This window comes from Epinephelus moara, chromosome 16 (genome assembly GCF_006386435.1).
Source record: "Epinephelus moara isolate mb chromosome 16, YSFRI_EMoa_1.0, whole genome shotgun sequence".
Lineage (NCBI taxonomy): Eukaryota > Metazoa > Chordata > Actinopteri > Perciformes > Serranidae > Epinephelus > Epinephelus moara.
Genome location: NC_065521.1, coordinates 12570212 through 12598093, shown reverse-complemented (window position 1 = coordinate 12598093; position 27882 = coordinate 12570212). Strand labels below are relative to the sequence as shown.

The window sequence follows — 27882 nt, the reverse complement described above, 5'->3', positions numbered from 1 at the left end:
AGGTCCAGAAGTCTGGTGTTCTCTCATACCCCTTGAATTAAAATATCAAAGTTTATTCTGGGATTTTTACCCAATGACACCAAAATAAAACTGCCTACCCCAGCTTTAATACTTCTGACAAAATACCTGTACTTTGTTGTGATCTTTCCACTGACTCCTTTCATTAGATGTGACTGAAAGCTCCATAAGAAGCTAGTAAGTGAACCACTGAGTCAGAATTAATTTTATCATATTTGAAATTGTATTTTGTTTTGAATGGGCTTCACCAAGAGTTAAGAGAGGTACAGGTCACACAAGGTTCAACATAACAACGGCATGTTGTTTGAATAAATAAATGAATGGATGAAAAATCTAGTGCTTGCGTTTGTGTTTTGGTGACAATGTGGTTACAGCACATGTGATATAACCACAAAACACTGTGGGTTTGATTTCAGCCTTGGGACCTTTGTTGCATATCATACCTCCATCATTCCCTCCCTTTTCTGTCCACTGTCAAATAAAGGTGAAATTTCCAAAAAATAATCTTAAAAAATAAACATCCAATTCTTGATGACCTTGGTGTCTTTTATTAAGTTAGAGACTTGCTTTGCAAGCAGTGTGCCTTTTACAAACCCTCATGAACACCAAAGAACGGCTCATAAACACGGTGGCATTTACACATGGCTGTTTAAACCTTCATATCATCCATCACTGTTTTATGGCTAGTTAGCTCAGCTCCTGCTGTACTGCCCGTACACACCCCGCAGGGCATTTTCATTCAGGCTTGTAAAAATCATTACACACCTCACCATGATGCGTGTATGTCCTTTCCTGTTACTTCCAAGAGCTGATTTCTGACAAAATACAGTTGTTACTTGGTGTGATATTTGACACTTAATATTTCAGAGCACATTTTTTGGAGGGGTGGGGGGATAGTGAGGATGAAGCATGAACAGACACAGAGATTTATGTTGATAGATGGCAGGTATAAGTTCCATCACTGTTGCAGTCAAGTTTCAACACATAAGCAGGTTAATCCCTTAAAAATGAGAATAGATTTTCTATATTTACATAGAAAGTTCCGTTAATCTTCTTGAATTTGTCGCTCAAAGTGGTCAGATTATCTTTACCACTTGGAAAACCATGTTAAATCCATGACAAATAGCAGGGTGGGTAGGATTAAGTGCCTTCCCACGAGTGTTAGAAAGGCTAGGAAGTTGGCTTTGGAGAGAAAAACTGACTTCTTTTCAGAAAGGTCTGCTTTTCATTAAGTTTTGAAATGGCATCTCTCAATTCCCCAACCCCTAAACTATTTTTCATTTATTATGCTTTGGAAATGCTTTATTTCATTCTGCTGTCGGGACTGCTGATTTAAGTTGTGAGGTACTGTAGACCCTATGAATAGGCAATGGGCGCAGCAAATTTTAACTGTGCCGTTCTACGTTGAATTCATTTGTGGTTTCTCATTAGCGAATCTTCAAAAAAAGCCAAACGTGTTCCAAAGAGACAAAACAATCTTGCGGATTCTGCTTGCTCAGGCTGGTTTGTCTTTGGGTTTGCTCTTGCTGAAGGCTTCCGGCAGGTTCTCTGTGTAACTGATGGCAGCTGTTTACCAAAGAACTGTGTAGAGGCTCATTATTAGAGCGTGAAGCTTGTTATTAGGCCGTGTGAGAGACTCGTTAGTCGCTAATTATTTCTGAGGAGCTGCCTGGCAAGTCTGGATGGAAATGAGTGTGGAGAGAAGCAGAGAGACGATACAGTACAGTAAGAAGATGGATGTGGTGTTGCAGAGACCGTGGTCAAAGGTGTCAGAAATTACCACTGTATGTCTTAACCTGCTGGGAGTGGAGTTTATTCAGATTAAAGCTGGGCTTGTGGTTAATTGTACTGTGCGATTTATTTTTCTATTAAAGTACATCAGTTGTTTTGTTTTTAATGTCAAGGTAAGGGAGAAACCAAAAGGTAATACACGGATAAAAACAATTATCAGAGGGACAAAAGAGAAAAAAAAAAACATATATTTGAAACACATCAAACATTTCTGTTATATTATAGTCCCTCAAAGCCCAAGTTTTTGTAGTAAACAGATTAGCAAACAACTGCCTATTTAGACATTGTGCATACACAGAGCAACATTAGCATTTGTTTGGAGTATAGTGCTTCTGGCCACATGGCAAATTTAATTACAGTATCCACAAATTTCTGAGGAAAATATCTGTCCCTTAAACTGCTAGATATATACACTTTTTTCTCCAGCTAGTTACTAACTGCACTTGCCCTGAAGCAGCTTACAGTGGGTTTATCAGAGCTTTTTTTGTTCAAAACAGCAGCTAGCTGCCTCTAACCAACAGAGATGCACACCACAAAACCAAGGCAAAGATCTAAAATAGACAGAAAAGCTCCATAGCGCTGAGGCAAACCACAGAGCAGGGTGATATTAATCAGTAGTTTTACTATTACGAGTGACCACTTTCACATTACACAGTCATTTGATTAATTTTTAATATAATAACATTAATTAGTGCAGCTTCAAATTTCCTCTGATAATTAGGGCTGTTGCTATGAAAGAATTTCCCCTGTGATTAAGGATACCTGAACAGAACGATATGCAACATCATCATCATTTTTTGTAGTTTTAACAAATGTATTTATTCATTTATCCTGATTTTAGTGCTTTGTAAATAAGCTTTATTGTTAGGCTATTATTAGGTATATTGTTGCTTATTAAATGACAAGGGTGACACAGTTTTAAAACAAATTAAATTCTTGTACATTGTTAAATGAAGACCACAGAAGAGCAGAGAGGCACGATAAGAGGCACAGCATTTTTTCAGCTGAGACGTTTTGGTTGCGTCTAGTTGATATGATGACACTCTGGTACTATATTGCCTATTGCCCAGATATGATCTCATTAATCCTTGTTAGTCTTAGTTCTTGATGCATTTAAATCCATAAAACTGACTATTACTATTAACTGGATTATTACAGTTTTAAGATCTTTTCAATTGCTGGTGATATTTAGTATATAATAACAATAATAATAATAATATTAAATAAACTTCATTCTTTAACAAGGTTACAAGGTGCTTTTTAGGAAAATAAAACAGTAGATAAAACTCAAAATAACAATTAATAAAATACAAACAGCAGAGGCCCCACAACGCACCCCTGAGGAACTCCACAATTAAAATGAGCTACAGAGGAACAGGCATATACTGAGGCTCCAAGTACACTCACGCATCCCACACTGTAACATACTGAGGCTTCAGTTAAAGGAAGCAGGGAGTTGTGTGTTCACGTCCCTCCCAAGAGTGTCACTCCAGTTCCATACTGTTTATGTTGCAGCCTACCGTCTGGCTGTCATCAACACATTAGCTCTTTAAATGTCAGCTCCTCCACTGACTCAGTGTCCATCTTCCTGCTCTCACTCTAACTTCACTTCACACATGGCGCTTTAATTCTTTCCTTAGATGCCTCAGAGTTTAGTTTTTTTTTTTTTTTTTACAGCCTACACATTTCATCCAGTGAAAGCAGCCTTTTATTTAGACTGGAGGCAAAGTATGTCATCAGTGTTCATATAAGCCCATTAATGTGTGTTGGCGTTTGTGTAAGTGTGTAAGAGTATGTCGCTGAGTTTCTATTTTCCTCTTTTATTATGTTCACACTGTATATATTTTGCCAACAATTAGATGGGATGACATTTCAATAAACCCCATGGGGATCTGTGTTGTTGCAGCAGCTCAAAATATGGTAGATAAAAACAAGATAAGATAAAAATACAACAAATACAGAGTGCAGATAAACTGAAACAGAACATGTTGAGGGTAAGGTAACAGATAGATAGACCATCTTTATTTGTTGTGGGTGGATGTGTAAGTCTACATTGTGGTATCAAAGTGACCACAATAAATTATTAATGGGGATTTATACCCCATTACTACCCGTATCCACTGTTGATCATTTATATATGACAGAAGGTGGTCTGTTTTGCTCCATGCGTCTCTCTCTCTATTTCCTATGAAGAAAGGGGAAATTTTACAGCACCTCACAGGCTGCATGTTTTTTTTATTTTTTTTATGCATAGCACAGAGGACAGAAATAGCCCCGGCTCTAGTCCTGCATTTCTTATTGTTCCAACCGGGAGCTCTGAGCCAGACAACTGATGTGGTCCTCCAGAGCAAAATAAAGCCCCTGCTGGATGAGAAGTCAGATTCATGTGCCTGTATTATTCCTGATCGTGATGGAGAGGAAAGCCTGGAGTCTGAGAGCTAATACTGCACTGCACAGACAAATACTGCTTCTAGATTTACTGTTCTGTAATTACAAATACCATGATTAGCCAGTCCTTTAATTTTATTCAGTAAACTGTTATTCAGATATTGTTTGCAATCTCTTGAGTGATCAAGTGAGCCTCTTCATCCGCCTGATGTCCTCTCAGACATGTGTGGTGAAACAAGAGATACTCAAAGCACATTCACCTCAAACAGCTTTGTTCTACAAAGGCATCATTGTTATTCTGAACTCTCTGCACCCGTTGTGTTTGTGTGGGGAAGTAATCGTTGAGTGTTGATGTGGTAATAATTTCTTGCGCAGAGGTGGCACCTTTGTTGTGTTGAATTACAGAAACAAAAAACGACTCGTCCTTGGTGTTCCGGCTGAACCCTCTGGCTCAGGAAGCCATGTTCTCCTTTTAACCTTTTTCATTTGATTAAGAGGGAAAACAGTGTTTGACCTGCGCTGTGGGGAGGCAGGCCGGCAGCTGGGATTTGGGCCAAAACAGCAGGAAACTGAGCTCAAGTGGGGGAGCTGGCAAAGCCAAGGGTGGTGAAGGTCCACACGCACACATATACACACGTGTGCATGTACACATGTCCTTGTGTGTGTAAGTGGATGCACTCAAAACACACACAAGCAGAAAAATATATGAATGCATGCAGGGAAATACACATAAAAATGTGAAGCACACAATACAGTGCTGAAATGCTGATGTACAGTTAAATTAAATGCATGCATAAACATGCAAAGGGTGCAAGCACAAATGCATTTGTGTAGCATATGACACATTCTGCAAGCATATGCATTAGAATTGAAACTCCATTCATATTATATATGAATATATTTTCTTGCAGTAATCTTGAATCAAATGCAGTGTAAGAGATTGTCTGAAGTAATCTGCCAAGAGTTATCAATCAACTTAGTAGCTTTATCAAGCATTTTAACCTTTTTTAGATTACTATTTAGCTTTTATGGCTGCTGTATGTTTCAGTCTCACCTCAACAGCTGCAGTCAACCCATTGTTCACAACCTGACCAGAACCACATAGACAAAGTTAGTGGCTCTCTCTATAAACAGATATTTGCATATATATGCAGAATCAACAAAGGGACAAGATTTTAGTGTTGGCCGTGCTCTGGTTTGCGTTTGTAATCTGTTTGTAGTTTGAGTAGTATTGGCCAATCAGATTTGAACGGTAGTCCATGTTAAATAGTTCACGTGCAGAGGCGAAACGCATTGACCAAAATGCAATCTCTGAACCCATCAGTTATTTTCTGATAATAAGTTAGATTCATATTAGCTTTTTTTTATCATTTATCTGCATTCATATGTAGATATCTGTTTATAGAGATAAGCCAAAATGAGCAGAGCAAAGAAGAGGAAGTCTTCTGATGCTGAAGCTCTGTCACTGAAATAAATAAAGAAAGAAAATATACTGATAATTAGTTATTTACCATAGAAGCTGTGTAAAGTGCTGTTGCATCAGCTGTAAACACAGCAAAATTCTGTTTTGTATCAAAAGGAAAAGTCTCCAAAATTATGACAGCATATGGCAAGTGCAAAAACTTTATTGCTGAAAACTTCAGCATACACAAAGTTCCCATCTGCTTGTCTTAAGTAACAACATACACTTCTGATACAAGGGATGTACCTTCCTACTCCCTTCCAACAAGGATTTTAAAACTTGATTGAAATATATAAAGGAAAAAAACAACACGTCAAGTGCTCAGAGACAGCATCTTGTAAGTATGTGGCTGCAGATGTGTTTGCATCCTCTGTAATGTAGAGTCCTGGAAAAAGATGAAACTCCTACAAGCTCATGGTTGCTGTTCTTGCAAAGCCTGACCTCTGACCTCCCAGTGGGGCAGTCTGAGGAAAGTGAAGTCTCTTACATAATATAGGCCTATATAGTGGGGGTTTTTTTCTCTTTCATTCAGCATTGATCCCACCTGGGTTGTTTCCCACACAGGTAGGGTTGGGTACAGAACTCTGTACCTATAAGGTTGCTGACTGAATTACGTCAGTACTACAGAGTACTGATCCACGTTACATTAATCGGTACCAAATTCTGGTATCTAAGAGTGCATGGGTGAAAGAGACAAAGAGAGAGTAAGACTATAGATATAGGTAGACTATGGGCTCTAGTTTTCCGTTTGGCTGTGTAGCAGACACAACAGATACAGTTTGAGTCAAACTGTTACCACAAACGTATTTACATTTCAATATATAGAGGCTATCCATTAGGGAATATTAGCTAGATTAACATTGTAATGAAAATACAATTCTATTTAGCAGAAGTGTAATTGAACAACACAGCAATATATACCCTTCTCCTTCCCAGAGTGTAACAGAGGATGCCCATACATCAGCCTAATTACCATTATAATGGTGAGTGAGTCACACTACGCTCTTGCCACTTCCTCAGCTATCATTATGAAGCCATTTCAAGACGGTGAAAAGCTCTTGAGAGTACTGTATGCGGCCCGATGCACCACCAGCCATCTCACACACTGAACAGCATTGACATTCAGAGGCTGATGCTGCTGGCTGAACCGATCATGCAGCAGGCGGCATCTATTTTGCAACAAATAACAAGTAGAAGTAAGTGTAATTTTCAGCTTTTCTCACATGATCTGGTTGCTAACACTGTGGCAGATAAAAGAAGATGAAATAAGATGTATCTTTTATGATGCTATTTTCATTTTTATTTCATTTTGTTACATAATATTTGAAATTAATTTGTTGTTGTATGCATGTCTTTAGGTTTCCAGGGATTCCAGTGGTTGTATGAATGTTGTTTCAGTGTTTTTTGGTGTGAGGTTACATTTTAACCATAGGTACACATAGGGCAGAAAACTGATGCTGGACCACTCATCATAAGTACAAACTGACTACATTCAGCAGATGTTTCATGCCTGTGGGAAGTTCACTGTTGATTCATCATGTAATGAAACATTCTTGCGTCCTGATAAATCAGATTTAGTTTTCGTTGTTCCCGTTTTGGTTTTAGTAATGTGTTACAGTCGTGTGATTATGTTTTTCAGTGGCAAGTAGTTGAAGGGATTTGAAATTCAGTTACAGTTTCTCATTCCAGTAGTCTGATCGTGGGTTAATATCTACTACTGACTACTTCGGGACATGTTAGCTCGATGCAGGGTGTTGAAGTGAGGGGAGTAGTGTGACTCCCAGTAATAAGCAAAGTTGTCCCATTTATATGATGTGTGTATGTAGCTAGTTTGCTAAGGTTATTGGTTACATTCAGGAGTCACCTGGTTTTGTTTAAACTGTATGAACCGTTGAGTAGTGGTCAAGACTTCTAGTATCCCTCCAAAGTGTTGGTCTGTCCACTTGTTAAACCACAGTTTGTCATTTTTCGTGTCTATACATCCATCTATCCATCAATTTTCATTTGCTGATCTGAGGCCAGTGTTAGGGTTCGGGGTGCTCCAGAAGCCCCTGTCCTCAGCAATGGTTTCCAGCTCCTCCTTGAGGATCATAGTGTGTTTCCAGGTCAAATGATATATAATCCCTCCAGCATGTTCTGGGTCTGCCACAGGGCCTCCTACCAGTTGGATGTGCCCAGAAAACCTCTAATGGGAGATTCCCAGGAGGTGCTCTGATCAGATGCCGAACCACCTCAGCTAGCCCTTTGTGACGCAAAGAAGCAGCGGCTCTACTCCGAGCTCCCTCCAGCGTCTAAACATATTTAAATAAAAATGATGTCACGTTAAGATGATAGCCTATGGCATTGCTTATGGTACCTTTAATGGAGCTGGGCTGAGTAATGAAAGTAAAGAAATCAGCAATGTAATGCATTATTTTTGCTGTTGGCTGATAAGCAAAGTAATGTACGCTAATCACTTTGTAATGTAAATGCTTGCAGTTTTTAAATAATTTGCCAGTGTTTCCATTAGGTTGACTGCTTTGGTCTGGTTGATGGGTTGGGGGTAGGGGTGCTAAAACAAACCGCCACTCTACCAACTATCGCCACACCAAATTCCATTCTCAAATCATATATTTTAAAGTTTCTTTGATATTTTATTAATTACTTTTCCAAATATTATCTGTAACTTTTTGGAATCCAACTACTCTTCATGTCTACGTAAATAAGATTGACTGCACAGCACTTATTTCAAAAGATATGTCACTTGTGGCACCTGATATTTCATTCCTTCATAACAGTGTTGAAGAACACCAGGAGAAATTGCTAGGAGTTAAGTTTTTATTAAAACAAAATTATGACTGTTGATTATAAATGCATGCCAAGTTAATCAGAGCACACAAGGCCAAATTAGCTCAAAATTACCATTCGGTCTGACGCTGTGCTCAGTCCACATAAAACACAAGGAGAGCAAACTTTACAGAGAATAGTGAGGGCCAAACAGCATCACCAATCTGTTTTAGCCGAATATATTCTGGACTAGCTCAGCTAAAAACACAAAAACACCAAATCCATCAGCACGCTGGCATGTTGTTCACCACTGAGCCTGTTTTTAACTGGTAGCTAACGGACAGAGTTCAATTCCTGTCACCTTTCCAAATGACTTTAGCAGTTTAGATAACAGGCACTTGTGTGTTCTGCTGTCATTACAGACGTGTGAACTAACCACAGACACTTGCTGCCTCGTTCATTGACTCATGGCAGTGTGTAACTGCAGAATGTATATACAGGAAACTCTGCAATGGGTATTATTTTTGGCGTTTTTTGGCCTGATGGGGGTTCATGTTGGCCTGGTGGCCTGCCAGGCATGGAGAGTTGTAGGGGAAACACTGCTGGCTATCAGTCAAAAATTTGTTGTTTTATAGTAAGTAAAAACATTAATAGTGGCTGCGTTCCATTTAGGCGTGGTGGGACATTTAAATGGCATGCAACCAACATTAAAGCTGAATCAACTGAACTCCAAAACAAGCTGGACGACCAGCCCGTCTCTTATTACACAGAGTCATTTGATTGTTATTGTAAAAATATTAAGTTCATTGATTTGTGAGTCTGTTGCCAGAATTATTCTCCTCCTGCTCATTAAACTAAACGTGTGTGTTTATGTACAGTATATCTCTTTTGGAGTAACTCCTGTGATTTTCATTTGAAATTATTTCTGTCTGAAACATTTTCATTTTCGAGGAAGTAAACGAGCTATTAGATGGAGTAAGGTGGAGGTTTAGGTAGGCTGGAGTAATACCTCGCCACAGAGAATCATCTCCTGCTCCCCTTTTATCACCGCTGTAATTACCACATTCCATTTGTCAAAGAAATAAACAATAACAGGCGTCCCCGCAGCACCCGCCCACAGCTATCTGCTACCTCACACATTGTCCTCCGCCTTCCTCCTCTTCTCCTGCCACTCTCTCTCTCCGTCACTCGCACAGCCGCATATTAATTCCCCCTTTTATCCTTGCGATATATTAGTCCCTCACAAACACACAGAGGCTCGCCCTCATAAACACAGACCCGCTCATTAATTCAATCTCTGCTGATGATTTATTTTCTCGCTCATCGCACAAACACATACAGTCTCTTTTTTTCCTCAGTCTCGTGAGCGCTCTTTCGCTCATATTAATTTTTCCGTCCATGTCTCCTTCCTCTCATGGTAAATGGGTTGACATGGATGGCTGCCGTACTGTAGCTTTCGAGCACTGATTTGCAGAGAGTCTTCCACTGTTTATCTTGGAGATAATGATAATGCTTGAGGGTGAGCAGACTCAACTCACCGCAGCCTTTTATGGCCTCAACAATGACGGTGGAGCTTAGAGATGACTGTAGCCACATGTTTGAATCGTTGTCACTCCAGAATCAATGGAATATAGAGATTTGTAGAGCAGGAGGGGATATTAATGACATTTAAAGGTCCAGTGTGTAGGATTTAGGGAGATTTATTGGCAGAAATGGAATATAATATAATAAGTATGTTTTCTTGAGTGTATAATCACCTGAAAATAAGCATCTGAGTGTTTACGATATGTTAAAATGAGCCATTTATATTTACATAGGAAGCGGGTCTTTGTCAATGGAGATCACCATGTTGCCCTGCCATGTTTCAAAAGTGGCCCAGAATGGATGAACCAAACACTGGCTCTAGATAGGGCCATTTCTATTTTAGCATTTTCACATTGCTGCATTTCAGTGTCGGCCACCATGGAGCCCCTCTGTGTGTGGGGAAAATACGAACTTCTTTTTTCACATGAAACTGCTGTATTCCATGTTTTTACTGGTTTTCATCACCAGGCCCATTTGTTTTGGAGAAGAGGGGACCTCTGCGGATAATTCAGCTCCTGGCAAAAACCTCCTGAACTTCTGGATCTCAAGTTATAAGAGGAAAAAGGGGATAGGTGCTAGGTTAGCGGCCCATCTCCAACATGCCAAAAAATATTGGGGAAACACCACTTTGTAACATGAAACTGCTTTATTCTGTGTTTTTACTGGTTTAAATCACTGGATCCATTTGTTTTGGAGAGGAGTAGACCTCTGCATATAATCTCGGCTCCCTGTAAAAACCACCTGAATGTCTGGATCTTACGTTACCAGGGAAAAAAGGTAAGCACACATGAGCAGGAGCTGAGCTGGCGGCCTGCCTCCAAGATGCCAAACAGTGTTTGGTTTGTAACATGAAACTAGTTAATGTTTTTACTGGTATAAATCACTGGGTCCATTTGTTTTGAGGAGGAAGAGACCTCTGCAGATAATTTGACTCCTTGTTAAAACTTCTGGAATGTCTGGATCAAAAAAAGGTGAGCACACATTAGCAGGTGCTAGGTTAGCGGCCCATCTTACACATGCCAAACAGTATCGGAGCAGCACGGATATGTAGCGTGAAACTGCTAGCCTATATTCAGTGTTTTTACCCATTAAAATCACTGGATCTATGTGTTTGGAGAGATAGAGACCTCTGCAGATAATTCGTCTCATGGTAAATACTTCTTGAACAATGAACACTGAAGGAATTCTAACCAGAAGAAGTTTCAGCTGGTTGATATCTGCAATCCTCACCGCTTGCTGCAACTAAATCCCCCTAAATCTTACCTTTAGAATTGTGGGATTTTTCTGTACAGTAAAATCAGTTTTCAAGTATCAAATATGTGCTGAAAGATTTGAATTAAGATGTTTTACTGAAAGAAACAGGACCCTACGTGATCAGATTTGCATTCGCTGTGTGGATTTTGTAAATTACTCGGTGAGAATTATCTCCCTTACATTATAATGGACTACTGATGACTATCACATTTTCCTGTGGTCTCCAAATGTGTGAAGCATTAGGTCGGAAATGTGCATTGGATTTTGCATCGCGGGCTTCACAGTTAAGTGGGAAAAGACAGATTATCATTGCTGAGAGCAACTTCAGAGGCTCTATCTCTTACACAGCAGTTTTTATGTCCCAGCTTTGAATATTATCAACAAGAAGAGGGGCTGTGGGCATTGTTGCCGGCTCCGGCTGTGTAATGTCAAATCGATACCTGGTGCGTTTCGGGTTTCACAAATGAAAAATACAAGCAGATTTGATCAATGTACAAGAGGGATGTATGACTTGAGGCTTGTACTGCTCTCGTAATACAAGACGGATCCATAGCGCAGCCTCAGTGGTTGAGCAGCCGGGGTTGAATCTATGAGCAGCACTTAGTTGGTGCAGGTTTGACTCATGCTTATTGACTGAATAAGCCAGACAAATCTATGAGCAGGGAAAGTTAAGACATTTTAAAGCTTGTAGGAGGACTTGTACACTCTTTTGAATAGCTGCATGATTGAAAACACACACAATCCTCTGGAGTGTCACTCTGCTGTCAGGAAAAAGCTCAGCAAGGCAGATACACTTCAGTAACATTAAATAGTCGATTTAACTTAAATCACATGGTGCTGATCTCAGTCTGGAATAAAACTCTTCATCTGTGACACAGGATTTCAACCGAGGGGAAACACATGTGATCTATTGGTTTCAAGGGGAATTCCCACATGACGTGTAGAAAATATTGTGACGGAGTATTAAAAGTGCAGTTCCTAGTATTTTCATGAGGCTATACATGGAGTGAGTAATTGCCTGTCATTATAAAAAATATTGACCAATTTCATCCACTTTCTGTGAGAAACGTTCAGTCATGCCTTCTTTCAGTCCACATTTTATAACTCATTGTAATATTCAGTGGTGTTTCTTGTAAATCAATACTCTGTGTATTATATCACATCCCGTATATGTATCTCAGAGCTGTCACTGCTTGTGTGGTGGATCACTAGCTACCAACCTTAAAGTAAATCTGGCTTTCAGTTGATAGTTTTCCATGAAAGGCAAGAGAGGAGTAAAGATGACTTCAAATATTTGTTTTCTTGTAATTTACCAGCTGCAAGAACATCGCAATGGCTGGCATGGTTTTCGCCTTGTGTATCACAGACTGTAAAGAAGGATGAGATAACAGCTCCTAAAAAGTGAAGTCAAAAAATCTTGATCGCCACCTGTTGGCTGGCTGCAGTACAGGTCATAAACCCCACCCCCTCAATGTTAGCAAATGGGACATGAGCTAAAATAAAAACTCAATTTAAGTTTTCCCAAAGATGAGTTCTGTCATTTTAGGCAGTTCTTATCATAATGATGTGTATTCAAAGTGCTCAGTTTGGTTTTAATTAGTTATTTGATGCACTAAAAAGGTGGTGTGAGTTCTTGATTGACAGCTGTGTGTGCCAATTGGTGTGCTCGCGATCAATGGCACTGCTTGGGATTGGTCGGACCGGTGTGTAGGTGGGAACCCGATACTGCGGAGATCGCTACCGCACAGACTCTGGCTTCAAATTACATCACTGGCTGTATCCTTGAAATGTTAGCTTCATTTTTGTACAGTGGGAGAAGTGGAGATGTGTTGGCCATCTTTATATGCAGTCTTTGGTGTATCGTCATGGCTAAATGTGGTCCTGGTGACACTGATTATAGCAGGAACTGCAACAGAAGCCATTATGAGTATTTTGCCAAGTGTTTGTCTGTCTGTCTGTCTGTCTGTCTGTCTGTCTGTCTGTCAGCACAATAATTCAACAACTAATGCAGTCACGAAACTTTACAGGAGTGCAGTTGTGATCACAATGAAATTTAAAGGTGGTTTTGGTCCGAGCAAGCGGGCAGGAAGTAGGGGGGTATCACAGCTGGAGGGATCCCATCGCAAGATGGGCTCTGGTTTTTAATGGTAATTAGACACCAAGATAACATCACTGATTTTATACTGTTAAAACAAGACTATGTAGGCTAAGTTTTAACACCTGTTGCAGCCAGACATATTCTACACACAGGGGAAGACGGTGAAGCACAGTAGATATGACGGATGTGCTGATCCAAAGAGCTCATGTGAGAACATTGCTGCTGCTTTGGAGAGCCAGTGTAAGATGACCTTTGGCAGAGGAACAGTGACAGCAAGACCGTCAACAGTTTTGATGGTTTTATCACAAACACAAAGAATGTTTGTTAAAGAATCTTAACTTAAGGTCCATTTTTTTTAGTTTTCAGCAGAGTTATTAACTGCATTTTTTCCAGACTGGTGCAAAAACTATTCTGAGCAAACACCACATGCTGAGGACTGTAAAGACTGAGGGATGTGGTTGAACGCCCCAGAAAAAGCCAGTAAATGGACCTACATATGAGTTTTTGGTTTGTTTGTCTTGTATTATGATACACAGTCCTAAAAAGTTGTCTTGTAGTATGAAATACTGACCTGCTGAGACCCACTCAAAAGAAAAGGCTCACTTTCAATCTGACGATTATTCTTAGTCTGTGGTTTCACTTGAAGGATGAGAAAAAGATGAGAAAGGTCTTGCAAGGTAGAGGATTTTTCTGGTCCCACAGAGCTCACTGCTCAGAGCATATCATTTATGAGTTGCCAGATTTAAAGATTACAAAAAAATTCAGTAGCCTTTACTCGTGGTACTGTAAGACGATTTGGATAAAAGTATCCACCAAATGATAAGTGACATCTAACATTCAGCTTGAGCCCCTCCAAGTCTGTTCACTGTTCCACTGTCAGTCCAGTTGTCAACTGACACATAACTGTCACTCCAGATGTGTCCCAGTCAAAGGATCAGTCTCACAGAGACCAAAATTAATGGTCCATTCAAGCACTCCTTGTCAACTTGGGTCACTTCAAAAACTGATGGACAACCAGAAAATTGCGTCCCATGGTAATGGTTAGTTGTAAAGATATCCATGGTATTACCTTCTGACAGTAAATACCTGTGATTGTAAAGATATTTCTGCCTGGCTTAAACTCTTCATACCGGCTACGGCTTTTCAGTACTCAAATACTGATGTGTTTACTACTGATCCAAAGAAAGGTGAGAGTGTGGCACAGTGCTAATTTGTGAAGTCACAACTTAAATCTTTAATTTAATTTTTGTCTCTGTTTTTACACTTCCTGAAAAATGCATTTTCTGGGTAGAATTTAACAGCCCCAGTGAGTCTTATTTTTTTCTTTCCAGAATTTGCACATAATCCTATTATCAGTTTGAGGAAACCACTAAGAGGCTACAAAAAATACATACCAATAAGTAGCCTACTGCAGGAAGACACAGTACAAAGTGCTGCTGTCTCCTTTTACCTATTATTTAACATGAAACAATGAATGTAACTTTCCCTTTTCATGAATGCCACTGGATATTCATGAGTAAAGGAGATTTATGACTCCCTTTAAACAAAATTTTTTATGCAAAGATTATAATAACCAGGGTTCCCTGGTGCAATGTGAGGATGACAGCTGGTCTGTTGGGTTTTATTTTAATAGTATTGTGCAGCTTGGTGGTGACACACCATTCAGAATGTGGTTTTAGCTCTTGCTGCACCTGAATTCAGGTTTGGTATCAGCAGTAAATTACAAAGAAGCTTTGAAAGAGGATATTGTTAGCACTAACACAATAGGCTTTAAGTTGTGAGCATACAGAAAGAGTAACAGCATGCAGGGCGACACAGTCACAGTCACTAAAGTATTTTTTAGTGGGTCACCAGACTTCGATGCTCTAATGTTTGCTATGTGGGGTCACCAATGCTAAAATGACTTCATTTCATGGTTTCCTGTCCATGACTCTACTGAGAAGAGTCCCGGGGTTCTCTTTGAAATGCTGCCCCTTTATTACCTCTGGTTTTGTAGGCTTTGCTGTTGGTCTTTTGTGGCTATGAAATCTTAGTTGCTGAGGTGTTTTGCAAAATCTTGCATCCTATAAAAAAATCCCTGACACTGGATCATTGCTTGTTGTTTAATTCCTTTGAGGGAAATATCAGTGTATTGGACACTTTTCTCGTCAAACTATAATCAGCGGAAGCTTGGGATTTCAATCCATCCATTTTCTGCGGTTTATCAGGGGCTGCTGGCTAAGTAAAGTACTCCAGATGTCCCTCCTCCTGCAACATTTTCCAATTCCTCCTGAAGGACGAAGACAAGTTCACAAGCCAGATCAGCTATATAATCTCTCCAGCGTGTTCTGGGTCTAGTAGCCATCCTGTTCAGATGCCCAAACTACCTCATCTTGCGATTTGAGATAATAATAAAATTACAAATGATGTGTCTTCTGTTCAGCAGGGGCCAACAACATAAGTCTTTTAGGCCCAAAAGCACTGAAAGCGCCTGACACGAGATTTGAGGTATACATATTGATTTAAATGGCCAAGCATGAACCAAAAGCATTTTGAGGGGCGTCAAACTGCTTTGACGTGCCCACTCTGACCTTGTTTCTGTGTTGAAGCATCAAATGAGGACCCAGTGACCAAAGTCAGTGAGGCAGAGAGATGAGACAGAGAGGAAGATGTGCAGCAAGAACGCACAACATTTTTGGGCAGCAGCTAACAGCTGACCTTAGCTCTGTTAGCTTAGCTCAAACTTTATGCACACTTAATTTTGCAATGCTAAATGAAAACAACTACCACTGCCAACAGATATACAACTATAGATCTAAACCGTGTGATTTCACATGTCAGGTACTAGAACTAAGAACACAAAAGCGTAGATCCTTGGTAATTACGTTAGCATAACAGACCCACCCTGTGTCATCTATCATGACACGTTTACTAACATCCACTGTGTAGGAACTTAACATGCTGCATTAACCTAACTAGAGGAAAAAAACAAGATGAGGAGAGATAGCTGGTCTCCTGTGGCTTTACTGCTAACCAGCTGATGAAAGCATCAGCACGCACCCAGCAGTTGCCATCCTGTGACGTTCTAGGCTACTCAAATAGAAACGTATATAAGATTAATAAAAGGCATTTAAAGCATACACACTTGTGTCTGACTTTATATAAATTGCTACTTATTTGTAAGAGACTGCTTGTTCTTTGATGTTGGAATTGAAAATCTGGTACTAGTGCACCATAGGAGGAGTAAATGATGCACAACAAATGAGGCTGTTTAATTATTGCTTTCAGTGCGTTTGGTCCTTTTGACTTGTATTTAAAATGTTAGTCAAAGGCCAGGAGAAGAAATAAAAATAGAACTTTTTTCTTACTTTTCATTTGTCAATTAAACCCAGTGTGAAATAGATTTGAGAAGTTGCACTGGTCCCTGAATATTCTACTATGTTTGAGCAAATAAATCCGAATTAAAGAAACAACAGTAATGAATTTATTAAACACTTTCAAACATCTACTATAATATGAAATAGTGCTGAATGTTCCTAGCATTCAAGTCTTCTTTGATGTTGTGTATCTTACATTATATCCCAGCCTTATAAAACTGTATGGATCCTTATGCCCTCGACCTATTTAACCTTCATGTATTTAAACTAACCATTGAAAAAGGATCTTTATGAATGCTGATGCAGATGACTGCTCAGCATCAGTGCTGCTCACTGCAGCATTTAATACAATATTGTGTCCTTGTTAATAGATTGAAACACTCTTCTTTTTGAGAAGCTTTAACAAAACTGAGGTAAAGGCTCCTCATTCTTTTTTATTCTTCTATATTTTAAGATTAATTCCAAGAAGAGTTGACATTTTCGGTTTTTACTGGCTCTCAGATATCTCTGTCTTCCCCTTGAACATAACCTAAGCGCCGCAGGTACTAACCTACTGTGTCCAGGCTGAAGACTAAAGGTTGCCAGAAGCCTGCCTCAGGAACTCGTGCTGCTAGAACTTGTAGCATCTTATTAAAATCAATTTTCAAAACATTTCTTTGACCTTTGTGTTGCTGTTTTGTTTTTTTTTTACCTTTGGGCAGAGCTGTCTAGCTGTTTTGCCCTACTACCCGGCTTTAGGCCAAGCTAACCTAAGCAGCTCCTGAATGTAGCATCATATTTACCATACAGACATGAGTGTTATCAGTCTTCTCATTTATCTCAGCGTGAAAGTGAATAATTGTAATTCCCAAAAAGTTTAACTGTTCCTTTAATGGATCTGGAATGTTCTCTTTTGGCCAAATAATGTAAAGGGGATGCTAAACAAACCTTCCAAAAACAGCATTTGGACATTCTGTAAAAGTTACCCAACGTGTAACAAAAGAGAACCCTCTGTTACGGATCAACCACAATTCATTTTGTACTAACAGGCAAAATTACAGTTGGTCTTCACCTTGTCGATCCCCATCGTTTTATACCTCTCCCTCACTTCCTTTGACACATATTCCACTTCCACCTTTTCATCATGAGTCTCACCATCACAGACACTTATATATGGCTCAGCATCCTGAATATGCAACCGAGGAAGACCACACCTTTTTTCCATGACTGAGTTCTTTTTGGTGTTAGGGCTGCTGTAATACTTGTTGTTGTTGTTGTTGTTGTTGTTGTTGTTGTTGTTGTTGTTGTTATGGTATTTTTTGCTTCACCAAAGGCTTTGGGGATTGCCTTTTACCACACTGAACTGAAAAATATCAGTATCTGAATCACATTCAGAACATTTTTGTGGTGATGCTACTATGTCAAATCATATTCAGACTTTCTCTATTCGACATCGTTTTTTAACAGGGTCTTCTTTCTGTGTCTTTTCAGCCATGTTCACAGAGGTGCCTCACGATATGACTGCCCAGAGAGGTCAGGATGTGGAGATGGCCTGCTCCTTCAGAGGGGCGGGAACGCCCTCGTATTCGCTGGAGATCCAGTGGTGGTACATCAGGAACCATCTCGACTGGACGGACAGACAGCCCTGGACAACCAATGAAGTAGGTTCATAACAGGAACTCTGACTGCCTTCAGATGCCAAATAATAAACTCTTATGCAACAATTGTAAATGAGCCTGCAGCCTCCATTTAGGACTTTAGCTCAAAGGATATTTAAGGATATCTTTAACAACTTTTTCAGTATAGTTTTGGCCATCATTCCTATCTGTAATAATACACTGTGCTCAAAATTTCACACCTTAGATCTGAAAGCATGGCAACATCACTAAAAAAAGTCTGAGATGGCAAGAAATATAAGCATTCAGACAATCAGCTGTGGTATACAGCACTGTATCGCCTGTGATTACACATTTATACTAAACTAAATGGGGCCAAAAAGCCTACCCAGTCCCACTCCCAACTCATCAAATACCAGCATTTGGTCAGTGGCCGTCCTTGTCAGTTACCAACACACCAGGGCACCCTTTAGCAGTGGTATAAAAACAAAGTGTTTTTCTTACATTCTAAGTTTATTTCGAAAAGCCTCTGTATGCATTAAACAAACAGAAACTGTGAAAACAGAATTTTATTTTGAAAAGACACATGTAATGCGTGTAAATTGACACACTATGTGTGTGTGTCCAAAAGTGACACAGGAGGGGTACCTAGGGTGTCATATTTAGACATGATGGGCCACTGACCAAGTGTCAATATTTGACAGGTTGGGAGTGAGAATGAATTAAAAAAGCTGCACAGAGCTGCAGAGTTGGGTAATTTATGTAAGTGTTGTGAGTGACCTTTGTCACATACAGCCATTTAATTCAGTGTTATTATAAAAAATATTGATATATGCAGCTTTAAAATAGGAAGGATCCTGAGAACAGCAATCCTCAAAAAAGTTTTTGGAGAACCCCACATGAGATAATCCAGCACATTGTTATCTAGTGACATATTTAACCTGCATGGATTAATGTGGATTTATCTATTAGTTAACACTTGATTATAATCCCATTTAAATGTTCATAACCTCAGTCTAACTGTAATAATGATTTATTAAAAATCTTTGTTCCTAGGTGGCTCCTGAGGAGGAGATGCCAAAGGATGCTACAAAGATAAGTGTGAGTTAACCACTATCTGCTGTCACTCTCTGAGAAAAGCCTTCTGTTTGTCTTGGTGTTATATGATGAAATGAGGCACAAAACCCTCATGATTACATTAAAATTCCTTGCTCCGGATGATCCGCAGATGTTGTACTTATGCTGTTTTATACACAAGGATCTGATTTTAACTCGGTGCTCTAAACACTCCAGACAACACATCAACACAATCACTTCATCTTTGATGGGTTTGTAGAATCACAGTGTCAGCCAAAGCACGGATAGCTCTGGTGCTGGTGGGTGGTAAAGTGTCCTCCTCAAGGGGGCACGGCCCGCAGTGCATCATCTTCAGCTTCTCATAAACGCCCCTGCAACTTTATGACAGCAACATCAGATCCAAATAATAAACAATGATGGGGACAGGCTGGGAAGTCAGCAGAACTTTTTATATCTCCTCAGGTATCCATAGAGACTTTAAGTTACTCACCCAGACGAACAGTTTTCCACAGCTAGCAGGGAGGGCCTTTTTACTGAGGAAGACTGCAGGAACATATTGTGACTCAAAATTGCACTTTTTCCTTCTAATTAATTGAAGAAGTGAGCAGACTGCAGGAAATACTGCACATCACCTCCACACTAACATATTCATTGTGCTAAATCTCTCTCCACCAATTTTACAATTACAAAAATTAGCAACAAATGTTACTGGCTAATAGGGATGTAACCATACATTGAATTTTGCTTCAATACAAAAAAAAAAGTCTGAGTGCCATTGTCGGACTTTGACAGTATTTGTGAAGATGTTACATGGTTATTTCACTAGTATAGCTACGTTTGACTATCTCTATCTCTCCAAAATTGTCAGGGCTCGTCAACATTAACACTTGCCCACTGGGCAAGTAAACTCTGTGTTTGGGTAAGTGTAATGCCTCATGCTCTTATCTGTTGGGCAAGTGTAGAATAAATTATGTGTAATATGTGTAATATAGCATTCTCCATCCATCCATCCATTTTCGTAACCGCTTATCCTCTTGAGGGCCGCGGGGGGGCTGGACCCTATCCCAGCTGACATTGGGCGAGAGGCAGGGTACACCCTGGACAGGTCAGCAGACTATCACAGGCTAACACATAAAGACAGACAACCATTCACACTCACATTCACACCTACGGGCAATTTAGAGTCACCAGTTAATCTGCATGTCTTTGGACTGTGGGAGGAAGCTGGAGTACCTGGAGAAAACCCACGCTGACATGGGGAGAACATGCAAACTCCGCACAGAAGCATCAAACCAGTAACCCTCTTGCTGTTAGGAGACAGTGCTAACCACCACACCACCTGCCCAATATAAAATTCTCTGTAAATAAAATGCTTATAGACAGTGAGCATCACAATGACCTAATTTTATTAGCTGGAGGCAAAACATGACTCACTACCACAGGGCTGTAGGCTGCATAGGAGTCTTATAATGTCATCACATTGTGTTTTTGGGTGCCAGAATAGAAGGAGTCATGGCTCAAATCTTAAATGTTATCGCATACCAGCCGCCACTGCCTGTCAACAAAAACGAAGACAACTATGGTGAAATGCGATGACATGAGAGGACTGGACGGAGGCCACCATCAGAAATGCTTGCATGTGCAGCACACACTTAATATCAGGTTAGGTAGGGATGAACAACCTCATGTGTATTAAGCGTTATCATGTCCTCCTAATCACAGTTAAGAAGGATATTAGATTTCTCCGCAATGCTAACTTTTTAGCGCATTAGCTAACGTTAGCCTCAATAGCAAAACAAACTAGAGCAAACCATTGTAATCAAGCTTTTAACTGTGGGGACTTTTTGGAAACTTTGAATAATAAATCCAAAATGATAAATCCGACACCAAATGTCATTATGGATGTTGAAAAGTGTAATTTTAGCTGCTAGATGCCTCTAATGCCTGGAGCTCAGCGTTTCTCCAACCACCTAAAACTGCCCAAAAAATATTAGGTTTAAGGTAGAATCATCTCAGCCATGTCATTGTTACCTCTTAATTGTATATTTTTTATGTTAATGAATTGTAATAATTGTCCAAATCCCAGTTGGTTTAATTTTTGAAAAAGATGAATGTCATGCCCTGATTGCATCATTTTTGTTTGAGCAACAGATGGCGCAATTACCAGTCAAGTAGACAGACTCATAGAGACAGGCGAGAAATAACGTCAGATTCATTATTTAATGAAGTTTTTTTTTTGTTTTTTTTAAGTAGGGATGTCCCAATGACATTTTTTTTGCATCCGATCCGATACCGAGTCCTCTATTTTGAAACCGAGTCCAATACCGAGTCCAATCCGATACTTTGCAAAGCATTGAGAAAGAAAAAAAAAGAATACATACAAGTTGTCCTATAAGATTTGTTTTTTATTTAAATAGTATCCAAAAAGCTTATTGGTGGTTCAGCAGCACAAAATGTAAACAAATTCTGACTTGTAAAAAACAAATTGTCCCTCCAGAGTTGCTGTAGGGCTGCGGTAGGTGAGGTTCCGCCGTTAGGTGTGGCTGTGTTGCTCCAAAGACAGTAGATAAACCAAGACGGTCCACTGCGAGTCAGTTTCCTGTATCAGTATCACATGGGGTTCGCAACCACCACGCCCCTTTAGGAGACTAACAGCAGGTCCTGAGTCCATTGACTTCAGTGGGAGAAATGAACGTGATAACAGATTATGGCCGATTCTTTCGCCCCATAGTCACGGAAGCAGATATTGGACCCATTTATCACAAGCCACATATCTTCAGAACATTCCAACACCAAAATGGCAAATTTCAGACGGACAAATCAGGAGAAAATTTACTTTGTTCAAGACCTATCTCTGTCTCAACAACACACTCTCGCGAGATCTGGGGCAACAGATATCTCCTCTCTGGTGCTGAAATCAGTGCAGTTTCACCAAAGATACTGGATTAAAAAAATATTTTTTCCAGCGGATGTCTTAGTTACAACACGATTGAGCTAACTGGAGTAGTTTCATGTCGTATCCGACAACGGAAGGCTTTTAACAGATGACGTCCTGATGTTAGCTTTGCTGCTGCTGTTAGCTGACCCTGTCAGCTGCAGCCACTGATGCTTTCTAGACATTGTGATTTCCCAAAACTGAATAAATACCACACATAGCAACACAAAACTGCTTTGCTAGCTCACTCATGTTGTAACTAAGATATCCGCTGGAAAAAATATTTTTTTCACGGACCGTTTATTGAGTTACTGAGTTATTACAGACACCGCTAACGGCTAACGGTTAGCCCAGCTAATCTACAATAACCAAGCGAGGTTGGGGATACTCGTCTTTGATTGGCGGTTCTCCATCGTCTTTGATTGGGCTACGGGGGACAACTACTTAGGAGACCGGAAATGTATACCAATTCATACAATGGGGGTATATTGTAGGTGGGCCATCTTGTTATAATACAGTATCTTTGGTTGCTCGGAATAAAGAGAGAAGGGGTGGCCGCTGAACCTGTTGTCTCGACTCCTGTCCGTTTATTGCACATTAGCTGCACTCAGTTAGGCGAACCCAGGATGCTCGGTTACAATACATTGGAAAGTGGAGGCAACAATGAACAACATAGCTTAAAAAACCTGGCCATTTTTGTTGTTTTGATTCCTCCGATCTTTTATTACCAATTCCGATTTTGTAAAAATAACGTGATCGGTGCCGATACCTGATCCGAGGATCGAATCGGGACATCCCTATTTTTAAGTCATCATATTTCTTTATGAATATTGTGATAATTATCATACTGTGGACTTTTTATCATGATATTATTGTACCATAATTTTTTGGATTTGTAACATCCCTGTTGGCGAATCATACAGTCTTATACAACAAGTCATGTAGAAGTAAATAAAATGGTGTGCAAAGTTAAAACTACCAGACAAACAAAGATGTGTAGTGCAGAAACAAACGCACAGAAAAAACATGAAGCCTTTCTCCTTCCTCCCAAGAGGCTAGCTGCTGCTGATTCGCTATAATGAAAGCACCAGCTGTGGTTTGGGCGACTGAGTGCGGGAGCGTGTGTGTGGGTGTTTGTGTGGGTGGAGCTGAAGACTGCAGGCTGTACAGCTGGAAAATCATTATGAGCTCTCTGTATATAATGAATGTCGGCCCACATTCGTAGTAGAGCAAAAACATGATAGATGCTCACACATATGTAGACACGAGATGATGAGTAGTGCTACAAAACAGAAGCTTTTAACATACAAAAAACGCACATGCAGGGACCGTGTCCGGGGCACGTACATTTACTGCTGTCACAGAAGGAAGGTGGGTGATAAACGAAGTTGTATTTATATCTCGGCGCGTCACGTGTCATGATGTCCCCAGACTCTCATCTCAACAGTGCTTTTCTGTGAACTTGCAAAGCTTTTACTTCCAAGATGTCGTCTTTTCATACTTTCAAGGCCACAAATAGAATTTGTTAAGCGGCACCTTTGTCTGAGTGCGTGTGTGTGGGAGTGATTGGCTGGGAGGAGGCGCAGCTGTATGAGTGTATCCAGGCTACGATACAGAAGTGATTTCAGCATCACATCTATACTGTAGCTCTAATATTCTGATTCTGTATCTCTCTATCACTGCATGAGTGGTCTGCATATATGCTAAGCCTATTTTCCTTTTAAAACACAGCAGAGCCTAATTTATGATAGGCACCCAGAAACCTTTTATACGTGTTTAAACAGATTATCACTGTAAAATTATTCAGTGGGTGGTAACTGGCAAGTGCAGAGATGTGTGTTCCTGAATTTGAATGCAACAAGGATACTAATAGAGTGGTGCAGGGATGGCATTTTTTTGTAAGCCGACCTGGAAGTTAATATCGCCCTGGTTCCCCTGGCTAAGAGCCAATGGGAGTTTTCCATTGAATTTTGGATTATTGCAGAAAATAAGCTCTGTGGCAAACAATTTAATTAAATAGTTTATGACACTTACACTTTTTGTTCAGCAAGGTAATCTTCACAAAGGAATGACACTTATAAAAAGCTAATGTTAGGGTATAAGGGAGTTGCACTGCGGTCACATGACTTCTGCATCCCCACAACAATGAGACTGTAAAGCCATGTTTGGCGTGATGACGTTCGGTCGTCTCATTTCACTACTTGATAGCAACATCCTCTTTTAAGACATGTAAAAGCTCCAAAACTCACAAAACTTGTCCACATATTTAAGTCATAGAAAAAACATCTCTTAAGTCTCTTAAGCTTGTTGTAACCACAGACCTTATATGAGGCTACTAACCAAAAGCCCATTCAAAAAAAATGTTGACTCTGAGATGAGGGAACCAGAAGTGCAAAAATGCTAACTCATTTCAGCAGCACTCTATACCATTAAAGGAGAAGTCCAGCTTTTTAGGAAATACAGTTAATGGCTTTTTTCCTTGACAAGAGTTAGACGAAAAGATCAATACAACTATCCGTCTGTAAAATATGAAGCTGGAGCCAGGAGACAGTTAGCTTACTGTACAGTAGCGTCACACTTCACAGACAAATGTGACAATCAAGTCAAGTCAATATATACAGCCCATTATCATGAATCTTTGCCTCTGGGCTTTTTTACGATGTGCACAGCATATCCTACACCACCCTTTGTCTTTGGACCCTCCCTCTGGATCAAAACTCCCCCCCAAACACCCTATAACGGAGAAAAAATGGAACAATGTGGATTCCATCTTCCTTCTTCTTATGTAACTCTCAGCTCTGTTTGCATCACAGTCACATTTAGCAAAGTTGTGCAGGGTGTTCGCTGTGTCCTGGTTCTGTTTGACACATCACAAATATTGTGGAGCTGGTCGCACATGCAAGAACCTCATTTACACTCCCACAGGTGTAGGAGGTGGATGTAGAAATGGCTTTAAACATCCGTTTGCATATTGACGGTTCTGCTTTCTCCACCACTCATTAGATCTGTCAATAACAAGAGCAGCTAAGAAAAAGTGCGTCGTCACCGACTGTGTCACATCGATGAGCTTCTCAAACAGCACCACAACAGCTGTCATTTACTTGATGTTTTTGGGACATTTTTATAACATACTATACTATGACACATTTATGACATTTTTATAACACACTATACTATACAACATACTATACTGTGACCTTGTCATGACTTTTTTGGTGACCTACTGCAGTATGACATTTTTATGGCTTACTATACTACGACATTTTTATGACATTATTGTGGCATATGATGTTATGATTTTTTTACGGCATACTTTACTATGACTTTTTATCACATTAATTTTTAATAATTTATTAAACATACTATACTGTGGCATTGTTTTGACTTTTTTTAGTGACTTACTGTATTTTGACATTTTTATGGCATATTATACTATGGCTTTTTTGTGGCATTTTGATGACATTTTTGTGGCAAACTATACTGTGACTTTTTGTTACTTCCTACAATATTACTTTATTTTAATAACATATTATAGTATGGCATTTTTTATTACATTTTTAATTTTAATTTGTGGCATACAATAATATAACATTTAAGGACATATAATACTATGGCTTTTTTAATGACATTATTATGGCATACTGTAATATAACATTTTAATGAGATACATTTTTATTATATATTATTTTTATGAGATACTTAACCATGACTTTTTTAATGACATTTCAGTAACATTCTGTGTTGACATTTTTGTTACATGTTTATGGCATAATGCACTATGACTTTTTTATTATATACTGTGCTATGACATGATTTATGACATGTTTTTTATGGCATACTATACTGTGACTGTACATTACAAGTTTGGCACAAACGTCTACATGGACTCAAGAATGACCAGATAAAATTTAGATTAGACTAGATTTTAACATTTATCAATGATCAATCAATCAAACTGTCAAACTTTTTTGATACTATACTATGACATATTCTGTGACCTACTAGTGTGATATATTTTTTATGGCTTACTATACTGTGACATATTTTGTGATATACTATACTAGTCATTCTCTTGTGCTTTGTTCCCACCGTGTCTGTCTTAATTATATTACATTGATAGAGCGGTCTAATTAGTTACCACATGTGAGGACTCTTTACTTTGCTCTCTCATAATCAGTGTATAGTAAATATAATCTAAAGTGTGTTGCTGATATAACAGGTTAGAACTTGAAATGGTGGGGAGTTCTAAAACTGCATGAAAAGGGTATTTAAAAGATATGAAATTTAACTTGAAGGTTTCTGCATGTACCCTGGTTGTATCGTGATTTAAAAATACAATATGTATAGCATCACACTTTGACTAACTAAGACTGTATAATGGTATGGGTGTAACAACACTTGTAAAGTGCCATTTAATTCAGGGAAAATTTTGTCAAGTAGAAACTTCCATTTCACCCTCTTGGTGTTAGATGATAGTCAGAAATCTAACCCAAATCATGATTTTGGCACAATGAAATAAAGATCAGAGAGTAAACTAAATAATGCCATCAGCTTAGCTGTGATAGTTAATGTTTGTCTTAAACTTGTGTTTCATCCTGTCCAACAAAGACGGGCAGCAAAAGGAGTAAAAGGAGTCCAGATGTCCAACAAAGTCCACAGTTACTGCAAGTGGGCCTGTGGTAGCTGTTAGATGCATGTGACAGTGAGTGCACTTTGTGCTCACATTACCACTCACCCAGTTTCATTGTCTGACAGCTCGACTTGATGGAGCGTCTATGAGATAATAGCAATAAGTGTTTTTGTGTGTTTCGGGGTAAAAGGCTGCTCTCTTTTTAGTGTTGTGCATCTGCTGTGGTGCTGCAGGTATTTCCTTTTTCCTTCAGCGCTGTATGCAACAAAGGGCAAAGACTATGAGGGACAGGCTGGCTAAGATAAGCTGATAGGCCGACAGGGATAAGCACAGAAAGAGACAGAAGGACATTTTGAGGAAAAGGCAGAAAAATAGAAACAAAGCAAAAGGACAGTAAAAAAAAAAAGACAAAGCCAGCAGGAAACAGAGCAGACCTTCTGTGGATACCATTAGTGATGTTTGGCTCATTATACTTGATAAAGTACAAGCAACAGCCTAACAACATTTACACATTAAACTGATGTTGATCCAACAGTTGACACTGATGATGATGGTCTAGTAGTTAGTCTGAGTGCAACAATGTTCCTGCAGTGCTTCAGTGCTCATTTGCATTACACAGTCTTTGGCTGCCATGTTTGTTGAAGTGCAGCGTTACATTGTGGTATGTTGACCATGGGAAAAATAGACCTGATGAAAAAAAAAAAAGGCTACTGAGCGGTGTTTCAGGAAATGTGATTCATTTGCAATTAATGATTGTCTTTCCACCACTATTTTGCACTAATGTTGAAAATACCCATCCGCCTCCTGCCGAGGCCATCAGAAAACTTTACATCTTTACATCAATATCACTCACTCTTCAAGGTATTAGCTTAAAGTGAGAGTACACTCACTTTTAAAGGACAACATAGCTCATTACTCCTCTTCCAAA

The 27882-nt window shown here is 39.5% G+C and overlaps 1 protein-coding gene across 1 annotated transcript in view; it reads left to right on the top strand.

The window, feature by feature from the left end:
• The window catches only part of LOC126402436 (V-set and transmembrane domain-containing protein 2-like protein), a 72072-nt gene that overhangs the window by 39773 nt on the left and 4417 nt on the right, over positions 1-27882 (top strand). The window contains exons 2-3 of the mRNA XM_050064419.1: positions 18188-18357; positions 19369-19413. Coding sequence (XP_049920376.1) covers positions 18188-18357; positions 19369-19413 — 215 coding nt within the window. The remainder of the gene's footprint in view (positions 1-18187; positions 18358-19368; positions 19414-27882) is intronic.